This window comes from Pelobates fuscus, chromosome 11 (genome assembly GCF_036172605.1).
Source record: "Pelobates fuscus isolate aPelFus1 chromosome 11, aPelFus1.pri, whole genome shotgun sequence".
Classification (NCBI taxonomy): Eukaryota; Metazoa; Chordata; class Amphibia; order Anura; family Pelobatidae; genus Pelobates; species Pelobates fuscus.
The window spans coordinates 95,489,423-95,515,193 of record NC_086327.1 but is presented as its reverse complement, the minus strand read 5'-3'; the positions used below and the strand labels follow the sequence as shown (position 1 = coordinate 95,515,193).

The 25,771-nt window shown below is 36.5% G+C and overlaps 1 protein-coding gene across 4 annotated transcripts in view; it reads left to right on the top strand.

Moving 5' to 3' along the window:
* The window catches only part of AJAP1 (adherens junctions associated protein 1), a 290,328-nt gene that overhangs the window by 194,443 nt on the left and 70,114 nt on the right, over positions 1-25,771 (top strand). The window contains exon 5 of one of the 4 annotated variants that reach the window (XM_063435414.1): positions 19,050-19,181. The exons of the other annotated variants lie outside the window; for them this stretch is intronic. Within the exon in view, the coding sequence (XP_063291484.1) occupies positions 19,050-19,122 (73 nt within the window). The 3' untranslated portion in view covers positions 19,123-19,181. The remainder of the gene's footprint in view (positions 1-19,049; positions 19,182-25,771) is intronic. 4 annotated transcript variants of the gene reach the window in all.

The window sequence follows — 25,771 nt, the reverse complement described above, 5'->3', positions numbered from 1 at the left end:
ACTTGAAAACCAGAGCCACAATCCTGCTAGCTACACTTATGTGTTTTGCTTATAGCTTAATTATGTACAATAATTATTGCAATAGGTATTTTAGATGTAGCTGTGGTCATATTTCTCAAGAACATACACAAACAGTGGTTAATTAGCTTCAAAATGCATGGTTCTCAGGTTTCTATCCATAAACAAACTATAAGTATATTGAATTGAAGGAGAACTCTGCAAGCAATAAAACCACTTGTTCAGAAATATCTCATGGTCCCAGGTACATGCAATTCCTGGATGAAATTTTAAGGTATGTGTGTATGCACAAGCTTGTATATAACATTTGTCCAAATGCAATTATTTCAAGAAATGCATTAGTAAAGATTGCATTCTGGCAGGAACATGATATTCCAAGGCACTTACCACTGCAACAATTACTTAAAATAAACTACCATTACCCAAGTAGCCCATATACCTATAGCATGGTCAAAGCCATGATTCCACTATTATATCACTATTGGTTTGCTGCACCACCTGAAACTAGTCTCACTGTTTTTATTCACACATTTCTATTAGTTTTTATTTTTCATCTGCATACATAGAGGTGCTGTACATTTAGAAAATTGCTATATGTAACCAATTTCACTACTGATATTTAACTAGCTAAAAAAGATAAAATATTGTAAACAATATTGCATGCTGCTGCATAATAGACAATGCATTGCCTAAAAACAGTACTTTTAGAGATATTCTCTTAATGGCCTTGCCATTTTGTACTTAAAGGAACACTATAGTCACCTAAATTACTTTAGCTAAATAAAGCAGTTTTAGTATATAGATCATTCCCCTGCAATTTCACTACTCAAGTCACTGTCATTATGAGTTAAATCACTTTGTTTCTGTTTATGCAACCCTAGCCACACCTCCCCTGGCTATGATTGACAGAGCCTGCATGAAAAAAAAAAAACTGGGTTCACTTTCAAACAGATGTAATTTACCTTAAATAATTGTATCTCAATCTCTAAATTGAACTTTAATCACATACAGGAGGCTCTTGCAGGGTCTAGCAAGCTATTAACATAGCAGGGGATAAGAAAATCTTAATTAAACAGAACTTGCAATAAAGAAAGCCTAAATAGGGCTCTCTTTACAGGAAGTGTTTATGGAAGGCTGTGCAAGTCACATGCAGGGAGGTATGACTAGGGTTCATAAACAAAGGGATTTAACTCCTAAATGGCAGATGATTGAGCAGTGAGGCTGCAGGGGCATGTTCTATACACCAAAACTGCTTCATTAAGCTAAAGTTGTTCAGGTGACTATAGTGTCCCTTTAATATTTCTTCTTTAATGTCATCGGGTGCATGTACTGACACAAATGGAAAGGTAACTATTGCAAAGTCCTTGATGCACTGAAAGCTTGTACAAATGTTACACTTCTTTTAATGATAAGCATGTGATAATGACAAATAAAGCTCAATAGTTTTTTTTTTAATATTTAGTTCTTATTTTGCTATCGTCTTACTAATAGGAGATACATTATTGTCTTCTTTGTGCCTTAGAAAGAAATCACTTGTAAAAAGCAATATTGTTTTACAACACTATATCCCAAGTCAATAAAAATGACCATAGAAAAAACAAACTTTTCCAAATGCAAAGTTAGCATATAATACATACAAACTTAAAATCCATGACAAGCTAAAACACATCTACTAGCCATGTCCGACTTGTTCTAGCATAAGAAAATGAAGCACACTGGTATTTAATAAAACAAGAATACAGAATAATGTAAAGATTTACAATGGATGCGAAATATTTAACAAAGCCAGTGCTATGTCTGAGTCAGTAACAGAAAACCAGGGTCAAAAGGTTGATTTTGCAACAGTGCAATGGTGTTTAGCATGCAAAGGGGCCAGGCCTTCCCTTGCAAAGCTATGGCAATATACTAAATAAATTCCTACATGAAGCACTTTAAACACTCCTATGATTCAACATTTGTTTATAATTTCCATGTTTAGAGAAGGAATAAGAACTCCCACCAGAGTTGCAGACCACATGCACCCCCACTGAACCACCAGGGATGCAGCCAGCAGGGATAATACTCCTACTGAACCATTAGGGATGCAGTCAAGAGCACCTCTGTTAGATCACTAGGGATTATACTCCCTACCTGCAGAAACAAATGAGCAGGAGGGGTGGTAAGAACACATTAAAAAAAAAACACAAACACTCTAACAACTGCACACAAAATCACCAGAAACATATTACACATAACCAAGCTCCACAATCATATTTAGGTGGATAATGCTGGGTTTACCACTTTATGCTTCTACTTGTTATATCAACTTTATCCCTTTGGTGTCACATTGGAAAACAAAGATTTCCATGTATTTTATATTACCTATCAATATTGCAGGAAATCATTGTATTTTATCTTGGTATAATCTCATCCAGATTTTTTTTCCAAGATGCACTATCCAGGTCTCTGTATGTTTTTGGGACTGTGACATCTGTGCTATACTTTTTCTATTTTGATTATCTTATAATAATAGCATATTATAACAGTTACATAATTACTGGTATACTTTTTAGCATAATCATATCATTCAACATTATATGAATTTATTTATTTATATTATCAAATGGTTTTCTGTTTTAATGTTTTTGTTATGCAAGTGTATCAGGTGTTTTTTAAAACTTCTAATTGGTAAGACTTATTTTCCTCAGTCTACAATGAGTTGTGACAAAAAGGAAAACAAATAGTTTAGCTATAGATCAGTTATTCCAAGAATTAAAAGCTAAAGAATACCTTCATTAACTACTATAAAGTAGTGATTTAAGAGGAACCTATAGTCCCCCAAATAACAATTATTTCAGAATTATACATTCCCTTCTGTCCATCCCTTTTGCCCTGTAAAAAGTAAGGAAAATAAAGCTTATTTACCTCACTGCTCCTCTGCAGTCTACTGCTAAACCTCAAGTGATGTCAGCAAGTATGCTGATGCCACTCAACATGCCATTTTTGATTGGATAGCGTATGTGGGGCAAAATGCAGCGTTCCTCCAATCAAAGGCTGTTATCTACTCAGTCTTGAGAAGGAAGCAGTTCTTGTAACTGTCAGGAGGACTAGCATTAAAAATGTCGAGGTTTTACATTGCAGAGTTAAATAAACAGGAACACTGCACCCAGACAATTTCATTAAGATTAAGTGGTCTGGGTAACTATAGTGTCACTTTAACTTTGCTACATTAACTATGGGATGAAATATATATATATATTGTTTGAACCAACTATCATTTTAAAAACAAAACCTGACAGATTGTATTTACAGTAATATAAACAGTTAATTTCCATTTGTAAATCTATACATTTCTACCATAAAATGTGTACTAGAAAACACAAAAATATAGAAAATATAAAAACATTTATTTGATTCTTGGGAAAGGGATATTGGATATTCGCATTGTCATATATGTCATTAAGCTCGAAAATATGCAACACCAGATACTCTGTGTGGCGAAACCAACCTCGTCACTGGGCCCTGGAGAAGCCTGTTTGCTAGCCTCCTACCTGCTGACTATGGCCCCTAGGTTATTTGGGGCATATTGTACTGTATATTGCTGCTACTGGCCCTTTTAACAGCATCTATGGACATATTGGGACTTTTGGGACTACTGTCCCTTTAAGACTGTGATACATATTCTAGTGTACTGCCTGTAATATTATATGTGTATTTGTGTGTTAAGTTTAACCTGGGATATGTATGCAGCATTCACCTGATTGTTCGGTAGAATCACTCCATTTATTATATTGAGTGAAACTACCGAACAACCAGACCACCCAGGAATAAGTGTGCCTCCAATTACAGTTTGCAACAATGTTGCAAACGGGTAATTGGCAATCAGTGTAATGTATTCTTTGTCCTCTGGGTGGCCGCCATTCGGGAAACAAACACGTGGCGGCGGCCATCTTAAACTACCGAACAGCGGTGTTTTGCCGTCGAGTGTCTGGAACTGAAATCGGACACTCGACTAGGCAAACACCGCTGAGACCTCCATACTTCCAGAAATTCGTATGGAAACTACCGAATGACCCGCCGTTCGGTAGAAAGAACCCCACAAACAAGGGAATTCATTCAAACCCTCTCCAGGCTCTATAACACAGGCAATTCGCCTGTTTTCATTCCCTTGTTTGTGACCGACCGCAGGGCCAAAATGCATGGAACTGTTTTCGGATACTTTACCCATGCGGTCGGTCAAATCTTTGGAACCCCATATCTCACGAACCATTCATCCGAATTACTTGAATTTTGGATATGTTGTCCCCCTGAATAAGGGCTATCCAGCGATGCTGGATTTAAAGGTGTACCCCCGGGTTTTGGGGTACATCCAGAACTTGGCTGAAAAAGTGTACCGGATAATTGAGTTTAATGTTATCTGAGGGGAGGGGATGTGTGGGCTGAACCATGTATGTGATTGGTTATTTTATGCCTCCCCCTGGGTGTGGCCTGTATGTGGATTAGTGTAATAAAAGCCAGGCTGGATGAGCCAGTCCTGAGTTCCTGTTTTAACCTCAAAGTGATGTGTCGTCTCATTATTGGGGGAAGGATTTATTGTATGCTGTTCCAGTTGACTGCTAGGGGTACAAGCCTATTCGTATGGTTCCTATTCAATGGTCTACAGCATTCATACGCTTGGGAGAATTTAAAGGTTTCTTGGATTCGGTGATTATGGTGTCTGCCAGAGTGCTTGGAGTCCTCAGGAAGCACTAGGAGCATCCATTAACGGAGGTACCAAGTCGGGGTGCCAGGTGATCCGTTACATTGGTGGCAAGCGGTGGGATGGCGTCCTAGTGCGAGGTAAAGCAGCTCGGAGACACAGTGCGTTTGGATTTACAATTGAGGGCGACGCTGGTGTGCATACAGCGTCCCTGTTTACATAAAGATTTGGGAAAATGGGGTTCGTAGACCCCTGGGCAACACACACACCTGAGGAAGAGAGTGAATTAGAATGGAGAGATAATGCCCGGATAGAATTATGGTACGATGCCCTGGAGGAAGTCCAGTATCAACGGCAGCAGCGCCTTCCTGGTGTCGCATACCGGTTGGAGGAACAAATGGCCTGGCGGATGCCGCTTCTGGGAGACCAACCTGGAGGGCAGCGGGTAAGACAACTCGAGTACCTCGTGGAAAGGGAACTGAGCTTGGACACCTCATACCGGGCGCTGTGGTGGTGCACTGTCCAGCCAGAGACGTGGAGGGCAGAGGGCATCCAGCCAGAGGGGGAGAACTACACGAGCCCTGGCCTGTTGTGGAAAGCCTTAGTGGAGGATGTCGACTTCGGCAGTCCAGCAGAGTCACGGTACTGGGCTATCTTTCATTACCGAGGTGAGATGATACAGGGCCCGAGATCTATTGGACTGGGACAAGACCTCCGCCGTTTCGCTGCCATGGAACGAGAGCTGGAGATGGACTATGTAGAACTATTAAATTCCTGCCAGCCGCAGAGCAGGGACGCAGACCGGGAAAACTGGGTGGCAGACCCAGACCTGCTAGCCTACAGCTGGGAAAAGGTGGCTGAGGTACCCCCTGCTTCACTACCAGCTGCAGAAGTTGGGGACCTCATAGACTGGTCCTGGAGAGACCCACAGATGGCAGGTGAAGATGGGACCGAGATCTCTCTACCGGCCCTACAGGGATGCTGGGCAGTTGGCCCAGATCCCCAGCGGCAGTCTACGGTTCAGGGAGAGGAGCCTGTTATTACCTCTCCCCAGCGGCAGCACAGCTCACCAAGGGGAGACAGTAAGCCCCTCACCAGCGCAGATGGGACTGTGGTCTCTGCGCCCTGCCTACAGGGAGTACAGAGGGTCAGCCCTGATCCCCAGCGGCAGTCTACAGTGCAGGGAGAGGCGCCTGATACCCCCTCTCCCCACCGACAACCTAACCCACCAAGGGGAGACAGAAAACCCCTCACCAGCGCAGATGGGACCGTGGTCTCTGCGCCCAAGTTACAGGGAGCTGAAGGGGCCGTCCTCCCTCCCCAGCGGCAGTGTGATTTGTTGGGAATTGGGAGCCCAGTCTCCATTCCCCAGCGGCAGTGTGAATCACAGGGAATTGGGAGCCCAGTCTCCATTCCCCAGCGGCAGGCTGAGTTACAGGGGGCAGAGGTAGTTGGTCCTTCCCCCCAGCAGCAGAGTGCTATGCCGGGAAGGCAGTGTGAAGTGCAGGGAGAGGAGAGCAGCGTCCTCCCTCCCCAGCGGAAGGCTGAGTTACAGGGGGCAGAGGTAGTTGGTCCTACTCCCCAGCAGCAGCATGATTGTTTGGGAATAGAGAGCCCAGTCTCTATTCCCCAGCAGCAGGACACTGAATTGGGAGGAGAGACAGTCGGTCTCCCTCCACAAAGACTGAAAGTAGGCATGGGAGAGGAGATTGTTACCACCTCTCCCCAGCGACGGATCATCGATGGGCAGAGTGTTCTAATGGGAGAGGAGCTGGTTACCACCTCTCCCCAGCGACAGCTTAATGTACCAGGGGGAGACTGTAAGCCCCACACCTGTGCAGATGGGACCGTGGTCTCTGCACTTCCAGCACAGGGGATAGGGACGGTCGGTCCTGCCCCCCCACAACAGGGCTGTTTAGCCAAAGGGGAGACAGTCTGTCTCCAGCAGCAGAGCTGTGTAACTAAAGGGGAGACAGTCGGTCTCCAGCAGCAGAGCTGTGTAACTCAAGGGGAGACAGTCGGTCTCCAGCAGCAGAGCTGCGCAGCTAAAGGGGAGGCAGTCGGTCTCCAGCAAGGCTCCAACCAGACTACTCCCGGGGTAGTGCTGGCACCAGGGCAGAGTACCGCTGGGCTCTGCCCACTCAGCAACCCACCAAAACAGCCTACCAGTCCCCCACACAGCCATGGTGAGGCACCTGGACCTGGACAAGTTTTTCTCTTACTCAGGTGTAGTAACCATTTATTGTGGGTGGGCTGTACTGCTGTTTCTGTTTTGTGGGTGGGCTGCTGGACTAACAAGGGCACTGACCGGCAAGAGGTCAGGTACCCTGTTAGTCTGTTTGGAAAAGGGGAGAAATGTGGCGAAACCAACCTCGTCACTGGGCCCTGGAGAAGCCTGTTTGCTAGCCTCCTACCTGCTGACTATGGCCCCTAGGTTATTTGGGGCATATTGTACTGTATATTGCTGCTACTGGCCCTTCTAACAGCATCTATGGACATATTGGGACTTTTGGGACTACTGTCCCTTTAAGACTGTGATACATATTCTAGTGTACTGCCTGTAATATTATATGTGTATTTGTGTGTTAAGTTTAACCTGGGATATGTATGCAGCATTCACCTGATTGTTCGGTAGAATCACTCCATTTATTATATTGAGGGAAACTACCGAACAACCAGACCACCCAGGAATAAGTGTGCCTCCAATTACAGTTTGCAACAATGTTGCAAACGGGTAATTGGCAATCAGTGTAATGTATTCTTTGTCCTCTGGGTGGCCGCCATTCGGGAAACAAACACGTGGCGGCGGCCATCTTAAACTACCGAACAGCGGTGTTTTGCCGTCGAGTGTCTGGAACTGAAATCGGACACTCGACTAGGCAAACACCGCTGAGACCTCCATACTTCCAGAAATTCGTATGGAAACTACCGAATGACCCGCCGTTCGGTAGAAAGAACCCCACAAACAAGGGAATTCATTCAAACCCTCTCCAGGCTCTATAACACAGGCAATTCGCCTGTTTTCATTCCCTTGTTTGTGACCGACCGCAGGGCCAAAATGCATGGAACTGTTTTCGGATACTTTACCCATGCGGTCGGTCAAATCTTTGGAACCCCATATCTCACGAACCATTCATCCGAATTACTTGAATTTTGGATATGTTGTCCCCCTGAATAAGGGCTATCCAGCGATGCTGGATTTAAAGGTGTACCCCCGGGTTTTGGGGTACATCCAGAACTTGGCTGAAAAAGTGTACCGGATAATTGAGTTTAATGTTATCTGAGGGGAGGGGATGTGTGGGCTGAACCATGTATGTGATTGGTTATTTTATGCCTCCCCCTGGGTGTGGCCTGTATGTGGATTAGTGTAATAAAAGCCAGGCTGGATGAGCCAGTCCTGAGTTCCTGTTTTAACCTCAAAGTGATGTGTCGTCTCATTATTGGGGGAAGGATTTATTGTATGCTGTTCCAGTTGACTGCTAGGGGTACAAGCCTATTCGTATGGTTCCTATTCAATGGTCTACAGCATTCATACGCTTGGGAGAATTTAAAGGTTTCTTGGATTCGGTGATTATGGTGTCTGCCAGAGTGCTTGGAGTCCTCAGGAAGCACTAGGAGCATCCATTAACGGAGGTACCAAGTCGGGGTGCCAGGTGATCCGTTACACTCTGAATATCACTGATACAAAAATCTTACACTGTTTCCACTTATTTTATGTTTTAAATGAAAATAATTGTAATTCATGTGTAAAAATGGAACCTAACTAAATCAAACATATCCCATGTTAAAATGTATGCAACCATTACCTCTGTGACTGTATAATTTCTAGACAGATTTACACCATTATTGTACATTAAATAAAGCTTCAGATGATAACCAGTCCCATAAAAAATTGATCACCCCCGATTTCCCAGCAACATGGTGTTAAATAAATAGCCCATAGATATTGGATTATGGAGAACTATAGTGCTATGAATACAAATCTGTATCCCCCATGCTTTACTGCTACATTTGTAGGTAAACATGACTGGGTGCATTCTGGAAAGGCACATTCCCAGAAATATCCTCAGGTTCTTAACAAATATCCACACAGAGTGTTTTGGTCAGATTGATTGTATGTCAAAAGAGGTTGCTTCAGAATCTGAAAATATTGCAATGTAAAATATATCATATACTCTCTAAAACATAGCATCCCTACAATATTTCAGCAAATAATTAATTAACAGAAAAGTTAATTTTAATAAAGAAATGTGTAAATCTACATTTTGCTTTAAGTATGCTTAAACTGTAGTAAAATAATGCAATTTTTGTAAATAAAAAAGCTAGTTAGTTAAAGGTTATATGGGTTTATTTTCCCCTTATCCTTAATATGTGTTAGCTTTCCCAGCATTCTGAATTAAGACAAAATTGCCTCCCAATGATGTTTAAATGTCCACATGTCCTCAGTGGTAAAGATAAGTTGAAAAGCCAATTTTGTCAAGCACTTATAAAGAAAAACTAGACATACACAGGCATCATTTGGAGTTCTTTAACCCCTTAAGGACAGATGACGGATATATTCCTTCATGATTCCCTTTTATTCCAGAAGTTGTGTCCATAAGGGGTTAAAAGCACATGCATCACTTCACAATTGTTTAAGCCAGCAAACACTTTTAACCCCTTAAGGACACATGACGGAAATATTCCGTCATGATTCCCTTTTATGTCCTTAAGGGGTTAAACAAGTGTACAAACTAAAATAAAGCAAGGATATTTTTTAAAAAGTATGTAATAAATGTTTATAAGCTTACTATAAACATGACCAGATTACATTGTTGAATGTGCCAATCAGTTAGGAGAGTTTACTCAGCCTTCCTCTAACCCACCCATCTCAGATTTAGAACAGTCCACTAATGACAGAAACAGGGCATCATTGTGCAGCAGCAGGAGAGAGAATCCAAACATTGGTGTCTGTTCTGCATGAATCACATTAATCCGATTTATTCTCTTCTCCCACTGTCAGGATGTTGTAAGGTGAAGAGATCTTCCAACTGCACATGTGTAAATCTGTCATTCCCAGGGATAGAGCACTGATTGGTTGAATCAGTGTTCCCACTGAAGTGGGTGTGGAATGCATCAGAAAAAAGGAAGTAGGTAAATGTGAAAAAAATCATATTTACATGCTTTTTTCAGCCTGCAGAGTGAGGCAACTATCTTATAGCTTTTGAATGAAAGTCACTTAGTCCTGCAATGTAAAACATTGCAGTTTTTGAAAAACAGCACTAAGGTTGCCTCACGGGATTCTAAGGGACTCTGAGACATCCAGCATCAACGAAACCCCCATAAGAAAGCATTGACACAATGGTTTCCTATAGGAAGGGCATAATGTGCTCGCCACACTTGGCTCGCGTGCAAGGGACATCAACTCTGGAATTGGGTAAGTAACTCTTTATGTGCCAGGGAGGGGGCCATGATGAGGAGGGGAAGGGGGGGGCAGAGGGCACTATAGTGCTAGGAATATAGATTTGTATTACTAACACTATACAATTCCTTTAAGTAGTGTCATATGAGATGTGGGATGACACTGCACAGGTTATACACATGTTATGGCAGATTGCAAAGCATTCATGTAAAGTGTCAAAAAAAGGAAGATTTTTAAGAAATACATTCACAACACATATCAAACATTCAGTTAATGATTCACTTGTGCAAAAAACTCTCAATTGACAGATCCTCGTTGTTTAATGCCTAATTGTAGCAGGCATTTTCACTGCATAATTATTTATGTCAATACATTGGGTATATGCTCTGGGTTTTTATGTTTTAGTTTAGCAAATTTGGCTAATTCATTTTGTATTCCTGACCATTAATACTTTAGTAAATAACCCTGATAATATTTATCAGTTTGAAAGCTTGTTTTTCATGTATGCTTTGAACGAACATCACATTATGACAAATAACAAAACATTGCACATTCTAAACGTACATAATGCTGATAAATATGTTCCCTTTATTATTGTGTAAAATATTAGTATTGTACAAAACAGTATTTATCTTTACATTTTTAAGTTCATTTTAGTTTTATTAGGTAGTACTTTTATAAGAATTCAAATGCTTTTTCCAACAAGAACATCAAATTTAGATAATTCAGCAATGTCTTATTAAGAGCAATTTTATAAGTGCTAAAGTATTAACAATCTGCGATATGTAATATTGTTGCCATTAGTTTTGTATTTTTGCCAGTTCTGTTAATTTGATTGAGCAAATAATTATATTTAAAATACATCAAAAAGTTTATTAAAAAAAATGTTTAAAATAATGTTCTCATTATTTTCAATCTTTTTTTCCTTTTTTTAGGTGCATCATATATTCAGGGTGCAGTTCTGATTATTATATTTTAAGTAGCAAAGACAGTGAAGTTTGTCAGTAGATATTTTATGTGGGGGTTAAGTGGAGCACCAATAATTTCCGTTGAATAGAGCCTTTAAGCAAAATGTTGGCATTGTACAACTGCCTACTAGCAGTTAAAATTTTGCAAGAATTTTCAAACCATTTCACCTGTATCTGTATTAAGATCAACATGTCCCAGCCATTTGACATTGGGTGACGATAAACAAGCTTTTTAAAAAATATATATTTGTTTTATTAAGTTTCTTGTGTGAATCATGTTGGGCATTGTATGTTTGTATCACTGTTAGTATTTTCATTAGATGAAATTAGTTCATTGCTTTTTTATTTTGTCTTAAAGTAATGCTTTGTTCGGTATATTGGCCTTCCAAAAAATTAAGGTTTACTTTTTGAAACAATGACATATTCTTTTAAAAATCTTAATTCCAAATTTGCTTGCAGCAAAAATTAACATTTTAATAAAATGTCTAAATATACAATGTACATCTTCTATAGATAAGAACATTTAATGTTCCAAATTAAAACAAATATTAAGCTAGTGAGCCAATTAATAAGTACAGCCAATATGCTAATATGATTTGGACTGTAAGACTAAGAGTTTTCCTAAAATCCTTATTAAAACAGGACAGAAATATGGCAAATTGTAAGAGATTTAGTTAGCACATGTAGACACACATGCATATAGAACAAATTCCAGTAGCTTTCTTTTTTAATGTAGAAACACTTATATCTTATGTTCATAATTATCTTGAATATGTTTGACATATGCTGTTTGGATTACAGTATATTGTTTTTTATCATTCACTGGGGAAACATGATTTCTTTGAACAGATTGCAGAAAAGAGCATAGAGTACTGTACATTTGAAACTATATACATCTTACAGGCAGATTGTGTAATCAGATATGTAACATAATGGCATTGACAACATAACCTAAATAAACCTTATTTCTACACTATATTAATGATGTAGAAAAAACTTGTAAAAATAATAAAAAAAAAGGTTATTTCAGTTTATATAATTTTATACCTGACTAAAATGACTGTTTGGATTCCAATTGAATGTCAGGAACATCAATGATATCAATTTAGATTGCCCAAAGCTTTATCCGAAAAAAAAATCTTTCAGAATTGAAATACCCTTCAAATGCCTTTGTTTCCTGGCATTACAAATGCTTCATATGTTTCACTGTTTAATATTTAAAGTGAACATTTCCTGACAGGCTTACCTTAATGGAGAACAACATATAAGGCAATTACAAATCATATTTCATTAATATAACTGATATGTTTGATTGCTTTAGGAGCTGCTAAGGTATTTTTTTCATTTTGTCCAATTTTGCCTCAGCCATGATACTTACATAACACTCACCTCCTAACCATCTACTACATTATAGATTACATTATAGATGCTGTGTCTGGGTACACTTCCCAAAGCAGAAAACACCTCCTTTAAGTTGCTGATATGTTGGCTTTATTACCAGTGCATCATCATCTGAACGAAGTGAGATCTGTCCCTCTGTTCCTAAATTGTTTTGGCAAAAAATGAACTTAGAAGAGGACTAGCAACAGGAGTGCATGCACTTTAGATTTTGCTAAAGTATACAGAAGGACAGCCAATATGTGGGATTTCTTGTTTAAATCTGTCACTTGGTTCTCAACCTGGAAGATCTAATTGAAGGAACACTCCAAACACCATAACCACTAGTGAATGTTATTATGCCAGGAGTGCTCTGGTACCCCATTGTAAATAGTCAAAACCTTTTAGAATGGTTTAACTTCTTACCTGGGGTCATCCAAGTGCTACATCCCACCTGTGAGCAAACCTACAGATTATTATTTTGAAGTCTTAAATTTAAACAACAGTTGGATGTACTTTGATAGGTACATTTTAAACTGTTGAGAAAATAACCAAGAACAAACATGCTATAAGATATTGCAACTTTATTAATTTCTTTTTTTTTACATTTTTTAAAAACATTTTTATATCTATGATACCATATTCTACTATTACATAGTAGAATTAACATTCCTTTTTTCCCTTTTTACTCATGTTTTATATTTTCATCTGTCCTTCTCCAGCAAACATTCTATCTTATCCATTTACAAAGTCACTATATTCAAGTTGAGCTCTCACAATATGATATAATTCTGCTTCCCTTTGTCAAGATCAGTACTTGTTAGAGACACACTATACTTTAACACATGTTTACAAGTATCTCATCTCAAAACAAACACTTTTATTACATATTTCTATCTTAATTATCCAATTCATTTGTTGCAAGATTGCATGTAACTGCACCTTTTAAAAGAGTTTCTTTACCAAATAATTGTGAAACATACATGTCAATGTCAGATAAAACTCAAGTGACCCATCTAGTGTGCTCATTTCCATTCCGAGCTTTATTATTTATATTGCTTTAGCATTGCATGTTTTCCAACCCTTTTCCAATGTAATAGTTCTCATGGTTTTTACTGATAAACTAGTAAAGTAAATTTTATAGTAAAGGTATTTTCTGAAGCTACCCATACTTTTTTTAAATTTAATTTTGATGATGCCTTGATCCAGCTACTAATTCCAGCCTAGTTTCAGCTACTAATTGTTCCTCTGGATCCTATTAATTTACTCACCAAAGGTTGAGTTGCACTGACTTTAACAAAACAACTTGATAGCTGTTGGGTAAAATAAGAAACTTAGGGGAAATATCATAGCCCACTACTTATAAAAAAAAAATGTTTAGCTTACATAGTCCAGCATAACTAAAGGCAGATAGAGCAAGAAAAAAAACAATCAATTTTCTAATACAATCAGAAGAAAATGACCAATATGCAATGAACAAACCTTCTGAAAGGAGGTTTGGATTTAATTGTCCCATTGTTTTTCTACTGGAGAACAATACCTTTTCCAGAATCTAGTTAAGAGCAGTGCACACTCCACATGGCAAAAGTATATCTTGACCATGACTCCACAACTTATCATAAAACAATATTGAACCTTTCTTTGACTGGTAGGTGTTTAAGGATGTTGCTGTAAATAAATCTGTTTTTAATCTGATATTACCAAATATAGTGCACTTAAACTGACTATCTGAATTGTTACATAAAACACAATGGGGGGTGTAGGAGAGAGCTCACATGAACAAGAGCCCTATTACCCCTGGCTCTGGGTTTGAAATGCCCCACTTTAGAGGGAAGCTTCCCACAATATGCTGACAAGATCAGGATAGCTTGTCTCCAGCAGGGTATGCCATCCGATAAATAGTTCTATGTAATGTAAGACAGATAGAGAGGCAGAAACCCCTAATTGAATAATATCGTAAACTTTTTATTGTAAAAAAATGATCAAAAACATACTCTAGCGATTGGTGGGTATGCCAGCAAAACTACCCACATAAAAGCATGTGTGTACAAAGTAAAAACGCCACACGCCACTCAGTCACAGTCACTTCCAGGTTTCGCCAGTCCCGATCACGTGATCTCTCAGGTTTCACCTCTCTGGTGAAGCCTTTTGTGACGCGTTTTGTCCACCTTCTCAGGCTTCTTCTGATGGCAACATTGATCACCTGCCCCTTCTTTTAAGTCTCTAGCTCCTCCCCCCATGCTTTCCCATTGGTCTGGGGCATGGTTTCCTCACAGAGAGTTTGTCTTGTTCCTCCTCTATGAGTTGTGTTTAGCATGACTAATGTATGTCCTCTTTACTTACATAGACACCAAAAAAAAATTTCTAACAAACTACTAATGCTTGTCAAAAGGAGGGAGGGGGGGGGGGGTTAAAGATAATCATATTCACTGAATCAAAACCTATGTATAGACATTCTTATATAAAGATACAGCAGTACTTAATTAGTTTAGTTTTAATACTTATATAAATCTGGAGATCTATTCTGCTATACCGCAGTAAAAAGTACAATAAAGTGTCTATATCTATATCGTTAGGTATGGAGATTCTTAGTAATTTTAAGGGAAATAGCAAGGAAAAAAACATCATAAAAATTATATACAACACCAATCTAGGGAAAAATAAAAAAATATGTTACAGATAATATTAAAATAATAAAACAATGCAATATATGACATAAAAAACTGGATCCAAGGTGAGAATATTTTGCATATATTTCATAGAAAGTGATATATCTTGAAGTCCCCATTTAAACCCCTAGGGGATAGCGACTTCAATGTGCAGACCCACCTTATTTCTTGTTTAGCTAATTTATTATCCAAGTCTCCCCCCTCCAATTTCTATTAACTATTCTATTGGAGGGGGGAAGACTTGGATAATAAGTTAGCCAAACAAGAAATGAGGTGGGTCTTCAAACTGAATCTGTCCCTTTCTAGGAAATATATGCAAATACCCTCACTTTGGATTCAGTTTTTTATGTTATAATAGATCTCCAGATATACTTAAGTATTAGACTAATTAGGTACTGCTTTATCTGTATATAAGTGTCTACACATAGGTTTTGATTCAGTGAATATGATTATCTTTACCCCACATTTGTGTAATATGCATTAGTAGTTTGTTAGAAGTTTTTTTTGGTGCCTATGTAAGTAAAGAGGACGGACATTAGCCAAGTTAAATACTCCTCATAGAGGAGGGACAAGACGAATGCTCTGGGAGGATATCGCGCACCTGGACCAAAGGGAAAGCAGGAGGGGAGGCGCTAGACTTAAAAGAAGGGGCTGGTGATCGTTGACGTTGTCAGAAGTGGTGCTTAAACATTTAACTGTTATTTTATTATTTGTTATTCCAGCTCAATGGCCTTCGCCCATCGCAAATAATTAAAAAGAGATTCAAGACTTTTTACTCAACTCTTGAAAAAATGACAATCAATGCAATTTTTATTTTTATTTTGAACTTTCAGTTTGACAAAAATCTATTAAACACATTGAGTCTGAAAAATATAACAGCTCTTTATTATATTTATTTTTACTATTATTCATGCCATATGTCAGTTATTTTAGGTCAGGTGAACCTGACATCCTGATGTGAAAAAGTTGTTAAAAAAAGCAAACTGTTGTTGGAGGCCAACTGTTAAATGTAGTAAAATATTTAAAGAAAGCAGGAGTCCTCAGGACAGCTGTTTAATTGTTAATGCAACTCGTAAGCATTAGGTTGGCTACTGGCTTGCTATGGAGGCTTGGTGTTACTTGTGAAGTACATACCAAAAGAGTTGTGGTGGGGAAAAAAGTGTGGATAAAAACCCCTTCCACATGAAGTAAGTGAAAGGGGTTAATAAACTATCCACTTACTTCAGGTGGAAGTGTTGTTCATCCACACTTTTTTCCCCACCACAACTCTTTTGTTTATTATGGAACTCCGGAATTCGAACGTTCCCGAACGATTGGAAGTCGAACTAAAATTTAGCATAAAAAAATGTCTTCGTACGTGAACGATCCTCGGTACCAGAACATATCACGCGCCATTCACAGAGGGACACAAGTGTGGGGAAGCATGGGATACAAGTGTGAGATGAGGAAATGTGGCAGATGGACTATGTTAAGGGATAGAGAGGAATATAGGGAGAGGTAAACCAGAGGGCAGAGGGACACAAGTAAAGGGTAAAGGGATATGGACAGAATTATTATGCAAGGAGAAAGAGGAACATATGAGGAGAAGAATACCAGAGGACAAAGGGACATGAGTAAGAGAAGAGGGACTATGGACATAAGGATACAAGCAGAGGAAAGGGGAGTATTGTATATTTTAAACCTGATACAGCCATTTTATATGCTTTTGTATGTAATGTCAGAAGAATGGTTACCTATCCCCATCCATGTAATTTTGGGGGTCTGGAACGGATTAATCAAATTGACATTAATTCCTATGGGAAATGTTGATTCGGTTCTCGAACAAATCGGAACTCGAACAGCCTTCTGGAACGGATTAAGTTTGAGTTCCGAGGTTCCACTGTATATATTATTTTGTATAAAGATTTTATCTAAACAATTTGACTTATTTTCTAGTTGTACTATGATAAAAAAAAAATATGTTTAACTTAGTTGCACCACAATGTTAAAAATAATAAGTGTAACATATTTCCTTTAACAATATTAAATAACTCACATCTATTAAATACACTTAGTTTGTATAAGATGGTTACTAATTTCCCTAAAGAAGTATATCATTTTTGTACTTAGAAATTGTTTGACTTTTATTTTTTATTTTTTTAAATAGTATAAATTTTAGAACAAATGTCTACCATAACCATGGATGGTAAAATGGTAAGGACAATGAATAGACTAAAAATAGATGATAAAGGCTTTATTAAATGTGACACATACAAATATTTAAAAAAAAAAACACATACAACTCATACACAGATGTGTTTTTTAATTTGTAAGTGTCACGATTATTGTCTATTTTTAGTCTATTCCTTGCCATTTTCCATCTCTGGTTAGGGTATAAATATTTGTTTTGGTTTTGCCATTTAGGGTTACCCCTTTTTTGGGGGGATAGACTTAACTCCTTTTCTGTACAGCATGACCAAATTGTTGTCAGCATTTGTGTCCAGCATTTTTCCTTTGTATTTTTAGAACATGTTTTCTTGTGAACAAAAGGAATCCTAGTTATTCACAAAAAAATAAATTAAAAAAATTCTTGGAGATCAAACTTAACATTGAATTAATAATAGGTTTACTGTAATGCACAACTTAAAATAATTTTGAAATATTCTACATGAATACATAAGTAGAGCCTACCTCTTGGCAATCCCTTACCTTCGCACAAATTTCAAGTTGAGTAGGTTTCCTATTATGAACAAAATAATAAAATGTGGGGGATAGAAAAGCAATGAAGAACACTTATAAAGGGTTTGTAATAAAATGTTAATTCACTTCAGTGCAAACTGTGGAAATAACAAGCTAGTTTACACTTTGCAGGCTAAAATTGTATACCTGCAATATATCTTCAACTGGGCTAAGTTTCTGGCTTTACTGCATTTTGCCTAAAATGTGCAATTCCCTTCTCATTTTTCTTTAATTCATAGTTTAGTTAATGATCAGTTTATTATAAATCTATTTACATCTTTGAACACTTGATAACTTGAAGGAGAGAGTGGTCACTTACATATAATTCTTTATTTAACCCCTTAAGGACACATGACATGTGTGACATGTCATGATTCCCTTTTATTCCAGAAGTTTGGTCCTTAAGGGGTTAAGCATGATTGAAGGTAGATGGCCTGATGGAGGTACAGGAGGTAAAAGAGTGGTGTATAGTAGTCCAATCAAAAAAATATAGATTTCATTTTGTATATGAATGTATATTTCATTCAAACATGCACATCCAAGATTCATTACTTGTTCCTTCATCATCCTCTGATTTGTTTCTCTTTCCATATTAACATTTAATTCAACGGTTTCATATTTGCCTTGTTGCAAAATATATATTTATCATTTCAATTACAAAATAATAACAAACATATATTTTTAATGAGTTTTAATTTAAAGGTGCTGTTTGGACTTTAAGACATTAAAGTGAGGATTTAATAATGTAATTATGCTTGAAGTGCATTGATAAAATTATTTTATCCAACTTTGGGCAAATATGATACATCTAACATTATTGTCATGTTCAATGACCCTTAACTTTTTTTTTTTCATTTGAAAATAACTACTTATATAGATCAAGTGAGTTTCAACGTTGCAGATTATAATTTAACAATAATGTGAAGCTTAAAAATAAAATCTCACAATAATTATATGATCACATATGTTAAACTTTAGGTGCAAAAAAATATTTAACTATAACTATTACAAATAGTTGTAAAATATAATTTACAGATGTTTATTATTTCTGGAAATGCATTATTCTTGTTTTCTGAGAAAGGGAGGCCAACTTGCCACTAAAGCATTATTTTAGGGGATTTTTTTTCTAAAATGCTACTTTTTTGCAGCAGGCCTTTTCAGGCTTGCTTTTTGTTTGTTAAGTACAAGCACGCGCAAGCCCTTTTTTCTGCTCACTGCAGACCCACTTCTTCAGATCGACATCTCATTCCTGTGGCCTTTGTGTCTGAGAAATGGTTTGAAATCTCCTGCTGACTGGCTGAAGTCTGTTTTTCTTCCTGAGGGCAGGGCAGACGCCATGTTTCTATTTCCTGGTACGTACTACTCTTAAAAATAAATATTCCGTTTACCCCACATATTGTATCAATTAAATTTATAATTGCACCATCAAATGTCTTTTTGAGGAGATGTTTAAGTTAATGGGTTACCTATTGTTTATTTTTTTAAATACTTGATTTGACTGAATATAGGAAAGGAATGAAAATGTATTGCTTAATGGTAAATAAAATGTCTCACATTTCCAATATTCACTATGTGTTTTATTTGAGATTGCTTATATTTACTTGAAGGTAATCCCAAATGTGTGTTAAATGATTGTAAAAAGCATGTTTTTAATAAATGTTCCAGTAAATAAATATAAATATATAAAATAGCTTATATAATTAACAATATAATTAAGAAAATGAATACAATAATATATAAAGGCTATTGCATGTTTTGTTACTTCTTTTGGTCAGATTGCTAATAATATTTTATTCTTTTTAAAGCATTGTGTGATTTCACATTACCATGTTTATAGTTTTTAACTGATAACTATTTCCCTTGATATAACATTCTTACATTACCAATGTTTATATTGTATTATATAACAAAGTGTGAACATATGACTGACATATAAATTAATTCATAGTATGTGGTACACCTGCATGATCAAAAATAAAAAAAACTTTGAGGGATTGACAAAGGAATTGAACACTGTGGGCCAATATATCGGAAATGAAAAAAAATAAAATAAAAAAAGTCCAGCACAATTATTTTGTAAGCTTAGCATTTTTGGCCTAACATTTGAAATTTCCAGATCAATTACCCTAACAAATCAGGTTTAGTAAATAAAGTGAATCCAAAATTACACGTTAACTTATAATAAGAAATATTGGTAACATAGAAGTATTATTGACAATTATTGAGAATTTAAAATAACATACTTTATAAACACAACGCACAATGAGAGGTTATAGATGTTATACACACTGTCAGGAAAAGGTTTCAGAAATGTTTGTGAACATTGATTTTGTGAACTAGAATTCTTTGAGTTCATTAATACAATGAAATAACATTTTGAAAACAATATTAAGACTCATTAACCATTTCATATGATCAGCTCTATTTCATGTAGTTCAATATAGCTAAGTATTTTATTCCATTTATCTGGGGGGAGGGGGCGGGGATATTTTAGTAAACTCAGTAACAAAATATGTCCATTAATTTGTAACTCTATAACTAAAATATAAGTAATGCTTATATGTGAAAATGTCAAATTGTGAAATTATAAAATCATCAGTAAAAACAAATAGGGAAATACATTTATTTCATTAACAAAGCAGCACAAAATGTTAGAAATATGCATAAGCCTCAATTTAATATTTTTTGGATAAGCATTCCAAATGATTCAATATTTTCGGATACATTGTAATTGTTTTTTTAGCATATTAATGTATGAAAAGATACTCCATATATATAAAATAAACAAAATCAAAATATTAAACAATTCTAAATATTAAATCATTTTAAAAGCTAATCTAAAAATATTAAATCATTTGGAAAATGTATCTAGCAATGTTAAAACCAGAACATTTATGTATAAGCTTTTCACATTATTTAATATCATTGGATAAACTTTTAAAATGATTTAATATTATGAGAAATATTTTATTGTTCAAATGTTTTATATATAGTATTTTTTTATATATGATATATATTTTGGGATCTAAATATTTTGAAAATATAATTTGAAAAAGTTTATGCAGAAATAAATTAAAACATATTTAAAAAAACTCTTCTGGAAATATTAAATTGAGACAACTTAGTTCTTGACTTGTGGTTAGTTGTTAATTTATATGTAACATTTAGATCAGTTTTGAGAAAACAACCCTCATGAGAGTTTTTTTTATTAGTTATTTTCAAATAAATTAAAATACCTGAGACAAAAGTAAAAGTAGTTTGTGTAACACAAATAAGGAGAGAAGGATATAATAGGTGGTAGAACAATTTCTGATGACATTGGGGCAGGGAAGAAGAGCAAGTGGGTTTATTGCAGAAAACCTGAGGACATCATGGAGGCAAAGTTAGAGAAGCAAGAAGAGACAGAGCAGACGTAATGTGTAACCATATCTTCATGTCATCGGAAAAGAAATGGATATTCAGACTTCGGGATAATATCCTATAAGTCCCTCTGTACCAGTAGCAGTTTCTTTTAAGGTGAGCAATGAGAGGGAGTGGGGTGATATAGTTAGATATGACTGATTCTAAAATGAATTCTTACATATAAATAGATTAGGCAATTAAACATCTGTGGCCACATGTACAACTTTGGAGCTCCACCAATTAACAGCAGATAGAATATTAGAAAACTAAACCAAATTAAAATTCTCTCTCATCATATGACCCTCATTCTGTGTTTTTTTTTTAGATGTACATCAAATCTTAAACAAGGGAGGGAACTCCCTGTTTCTGGCTCAATGTTGCATAATATACAATTAGGTAGCACCACAGCTTCAAATGATTAGGGAGGGAACCAGTAGGAATGCCAAATTAAAAACAGAGAAATTGTGATATCCTTATGGTATGGTCAAATATGTTGTTAGATACTCAGGATTAAAATAAGATGATGAGTTATCATTGTTAAAGTAGAAAATGGTTCACCCTACATTTTTCACTAAATGGGGTACATCCAGGTGAGACACCTTAACACTGGATTTTTAGAAAGCACAAGGCAAAGTTTACCTGGTGAGACGCTTTGAAAAAAAAGTCCACAAAGTAAAATAAAGCTCATTCTGATAAACAAAGGTCCAATCCTTCTGCAGAGGAGAATCTTATAACAGCTAAGTGAGTGGAGTTATTCAAAAGTATACACTATTATGGTTAGATAGGTGAATTATATTATGCTAAACACTGTTGGCTGTTGGCCATGAACAGTTACAATTTGTTAGTGATAGCGCATAAGAGTTGTATGGAATAAAAGTAGCTGGTAAAAAGTAAATTAGCTTATTTTTTCCATTCCATTTGATAGTCTTTATGTTTGCACAGATTGAGTAGCAGGAATGTCTATTGTTGGTTACATTTATGTTTGCACACATAGAAACTACCACTAAGTTACCATATAAGTTAACACGAGTTATTCAAACTCTAGTTAACTAATATGATCATAATTTTTCCTTTGCTATAACTATCCCATGTCATCTCCAAAATTAGCACTGCACTTTGAACTAGAGGTCACCCTTTTAAATAACTTCCTAGGCAAAGAAATGATAGGGTAGGTATTCTTTCCATGGCCTTGTCCTGCAGATAAAGAGAACATTTATTATATTGTTATTGAGATTTTATATAGTACCAATACTTTTTACGTGCTTAATAATTAATATATATTAATATATATGGAATGAGTGGTTGCATGTTTACAAACTGTGTGTATGTGCTTATGTTACTGTTAGATTATGTGGATATGTCTCAATTTCTGTTGCTCTTTACATTCATGTAGGTGTTTACGTAGGTGTGTATGTGTAGTTTTAGTTAAAACTATAATCAGAGGTGTGAATAGATAATCTGATGATTAACATATTAAACTAATAATAGTTGGGAAAAATGAAAAAATATATCTATTTTAGCATAGGTCAATTTCTTATTTTTAAATGTGAATAAATAACTTCTATTTTTAACCAATCTTTCTAAGTTGTTTTTTTTGCATTTTAAACACAAGCATATTTTCTAGTGCAATATGTATTAAATGTATTATATTTATTAAAGACCCAATACTCTGCTTTCATTATTTTCATTGCACAGTTTTTTGGATGAATTCATCAGTATGTTCCTGCACTGCCACTTTTTTACATTCAACATTCTAGTTTATTTATTAAAAAAAAAATCAGTTTTGGGATATAGATGACCAATTTACAATATGTAGTAGGTAAAATTCACACTTTGTGTAGAAGAGAAATTTCTCTCTATATATAAAAATACTATATATCTATATTTATCTAGATAAATATATACAAATCCACATAATAAAATCCATGTAATTTCTTTAATTGCATTGTTGGGAGTTTTATTCTATTTGGTCTCCCCACAACCTTTTTGGTACATAGCTATATGCTCTAAGAAGAGCCTTCAACTTCCAGACCAGTCATCGATGAGACCCACTAGCATGAAACTACAGTCAATGGCTGGTTTCAGGTCCTTTTGGATCATAGCAAATTCTTTGGTTAAATTTAAATGTGTTTAAAATATTGTCCATTGCTAAGGGTACTCACAGAAATGCAGTAAGAAGTCTGAAACATGATGTCTGTGTTCATTTGCATGTCAAGATGGGATAATTTACCTTGTTTCTGTACCCAAGGAGGACTTCTTAAATTCCAAATTGAGATATGCAGGTGATGAATAACAGTACAAAAAATATTATTTATTTATATATATATAGTACCTATCTAGTACCAGTATGATTTTATTATTCCCATTTTTTTAACTCTAGACATATAGGCTATTACCCTATACAGGGGCTTATAGATATATATTCACTTCTAAAGGGCATAATCGATATGCTACTTTTATGGCTATGACGTTAAGTGTTGTGACATTTTTTTCACACTTGTATTGCACAAAAGTTTTTTGCATGATATTGCACATAAATATATGGCACGTTATCACTTTAAATACTACCTTGTGTAGCACCTTCCACAGCACTTTATTAATATACACACAAGTCACATAAATTGCATGTGTTTCTAGTGGCACTATAAAACTATATTATATGTCCTTACAGGATAAACCTCTATAGGCTCTCCATTCACTTTATGTCACTTTATATTTAATATTAATATTATCCTCTTTTTCATCCATACACATTCTTTATAAACTAACACATGGAGTTTCCTAAATACACAGTAAGCGGATCGTCCGCATTACGTTGCCTAGCAACACCCCATCAGCCGGTATTCATGATGGCACGTGTCACGTGCATCCCTGAGGGCGGAGCTTCGGGATGAGTGCTCGCGCACACCCGGAAGCATAGCCGACGCTACAGGCGCGGTTGATATGCCGCACCCCCTCCCTATTGATTTGCAGCAACCCTAACACGTATAGGAAAAGGGGCGGAGCTGGGCGGACACCTAATGCGCACACCCAGAAGTATACACGGCGGAAACGCCGAGGACACCATGCACCTGGGTGAGTCACTCCTAATTATTGTTATGGCTAAATATTGACATACATTGCAAGTACTATGTGTTGTCCTATCATTTTTGTCTGACCCTGAGGAAAGTCCCGAGCGGGGACTGAAACGTTGGTCACAGATTTTAACATGATTGAATAAAACTTTTGAATTTAACAAGACCGGTGAGCAGCTATTATTTGGCATTCTTTGTATCTTTGGAGTCCAGGCTCTGGCACCCGGCATATGAGGAACAATTAAGCGTGAGTGCTTGGGATTTTTTCTATATTTATATATATATATATATATATATATATATATATATATATGTATACACACATAAACATATATACATATACAGGTGGTCCTCATTTAGCGATCTACCTGTTTTATGATGGTTTGCAAGTTTCCCCGAACATAGACACACTTACTGACCAATTCCTTCTACAACCGGGCTGTAGGAACAGAACCCGGTTGGTAAGTGAGGAGTGTCTGTATATATTTATTTTTGTGACAGTAAAAAAGTGAGAGCACTCAGTAGATATTAAAAGTTACCACAAATGTATGGGGATACAATCCTAAAACATAAATACAAAGATCATAGGGTAATACTGTTACACATTACAGTAAAAACTTATATTACTGGTCCAACTCACATGCTGCTGAGCCATTCATAAAAAAACATAAAAACAAGGAAAGTCCACTGATCACTTGCCACTTGATGCGTTTCGGCAAACAGCCTTTCTCGAAAGTTGTTAGTCATGTTCTCCCCTGTAGTTCTGTTTTTAAATGTTGTCCTGGCATAGTCCTGTTCTCCTCCATAGTTCCATTTTAAATGTAGTCCTTTCCATTAGGAAAAGGCGCAAGGACTACATTTAAAAACAGAACTACGGAGGAGAACAGGACTAACCATTTTCAAGAAAGGCTACTCGCTGAAACGCATCAAGTGGCAAGTGATCAGTGGACTTTCCTTGTTTTTATGTTTTTAATGATAATTCAAAAAAATGTGCTTTCACCACCTTGATCCTGCATCCTGGAATTTTATGGTGGAACACTGATAATTCAGCCTGGAGATATCCTGGGTGCAACAAGGATCCACTGTACCTGTTCTATCGTCCGTTTAAAGCCTCTAGTCTGATCCAGCTGAGTGGCTCAGCAGCATGTGAGTTGGACCAATAATATGAGTTTTTACTGTAATGTGTAACAGTATTAACCTATGGTCTCTCTTTTTATTTATGTTTTAGGATTGTATCCACCTACATTTGTGGTCACTTTTAATATCTACTGAGTGCTCTCACATTTTTATTGTCACATTTTGCATTTTATTTATGTGTATAGAGTGATCCACACAGGTGATTGTAGCATCATATTTTACCCTTTCCAACTAATATAAAACAAAATTAGAAATTCATGAACGGAAATCAAGTCTAGATACATTTAGACCACACAAGATTAGGGATAAATGCTTTAATTTTCTGTGTT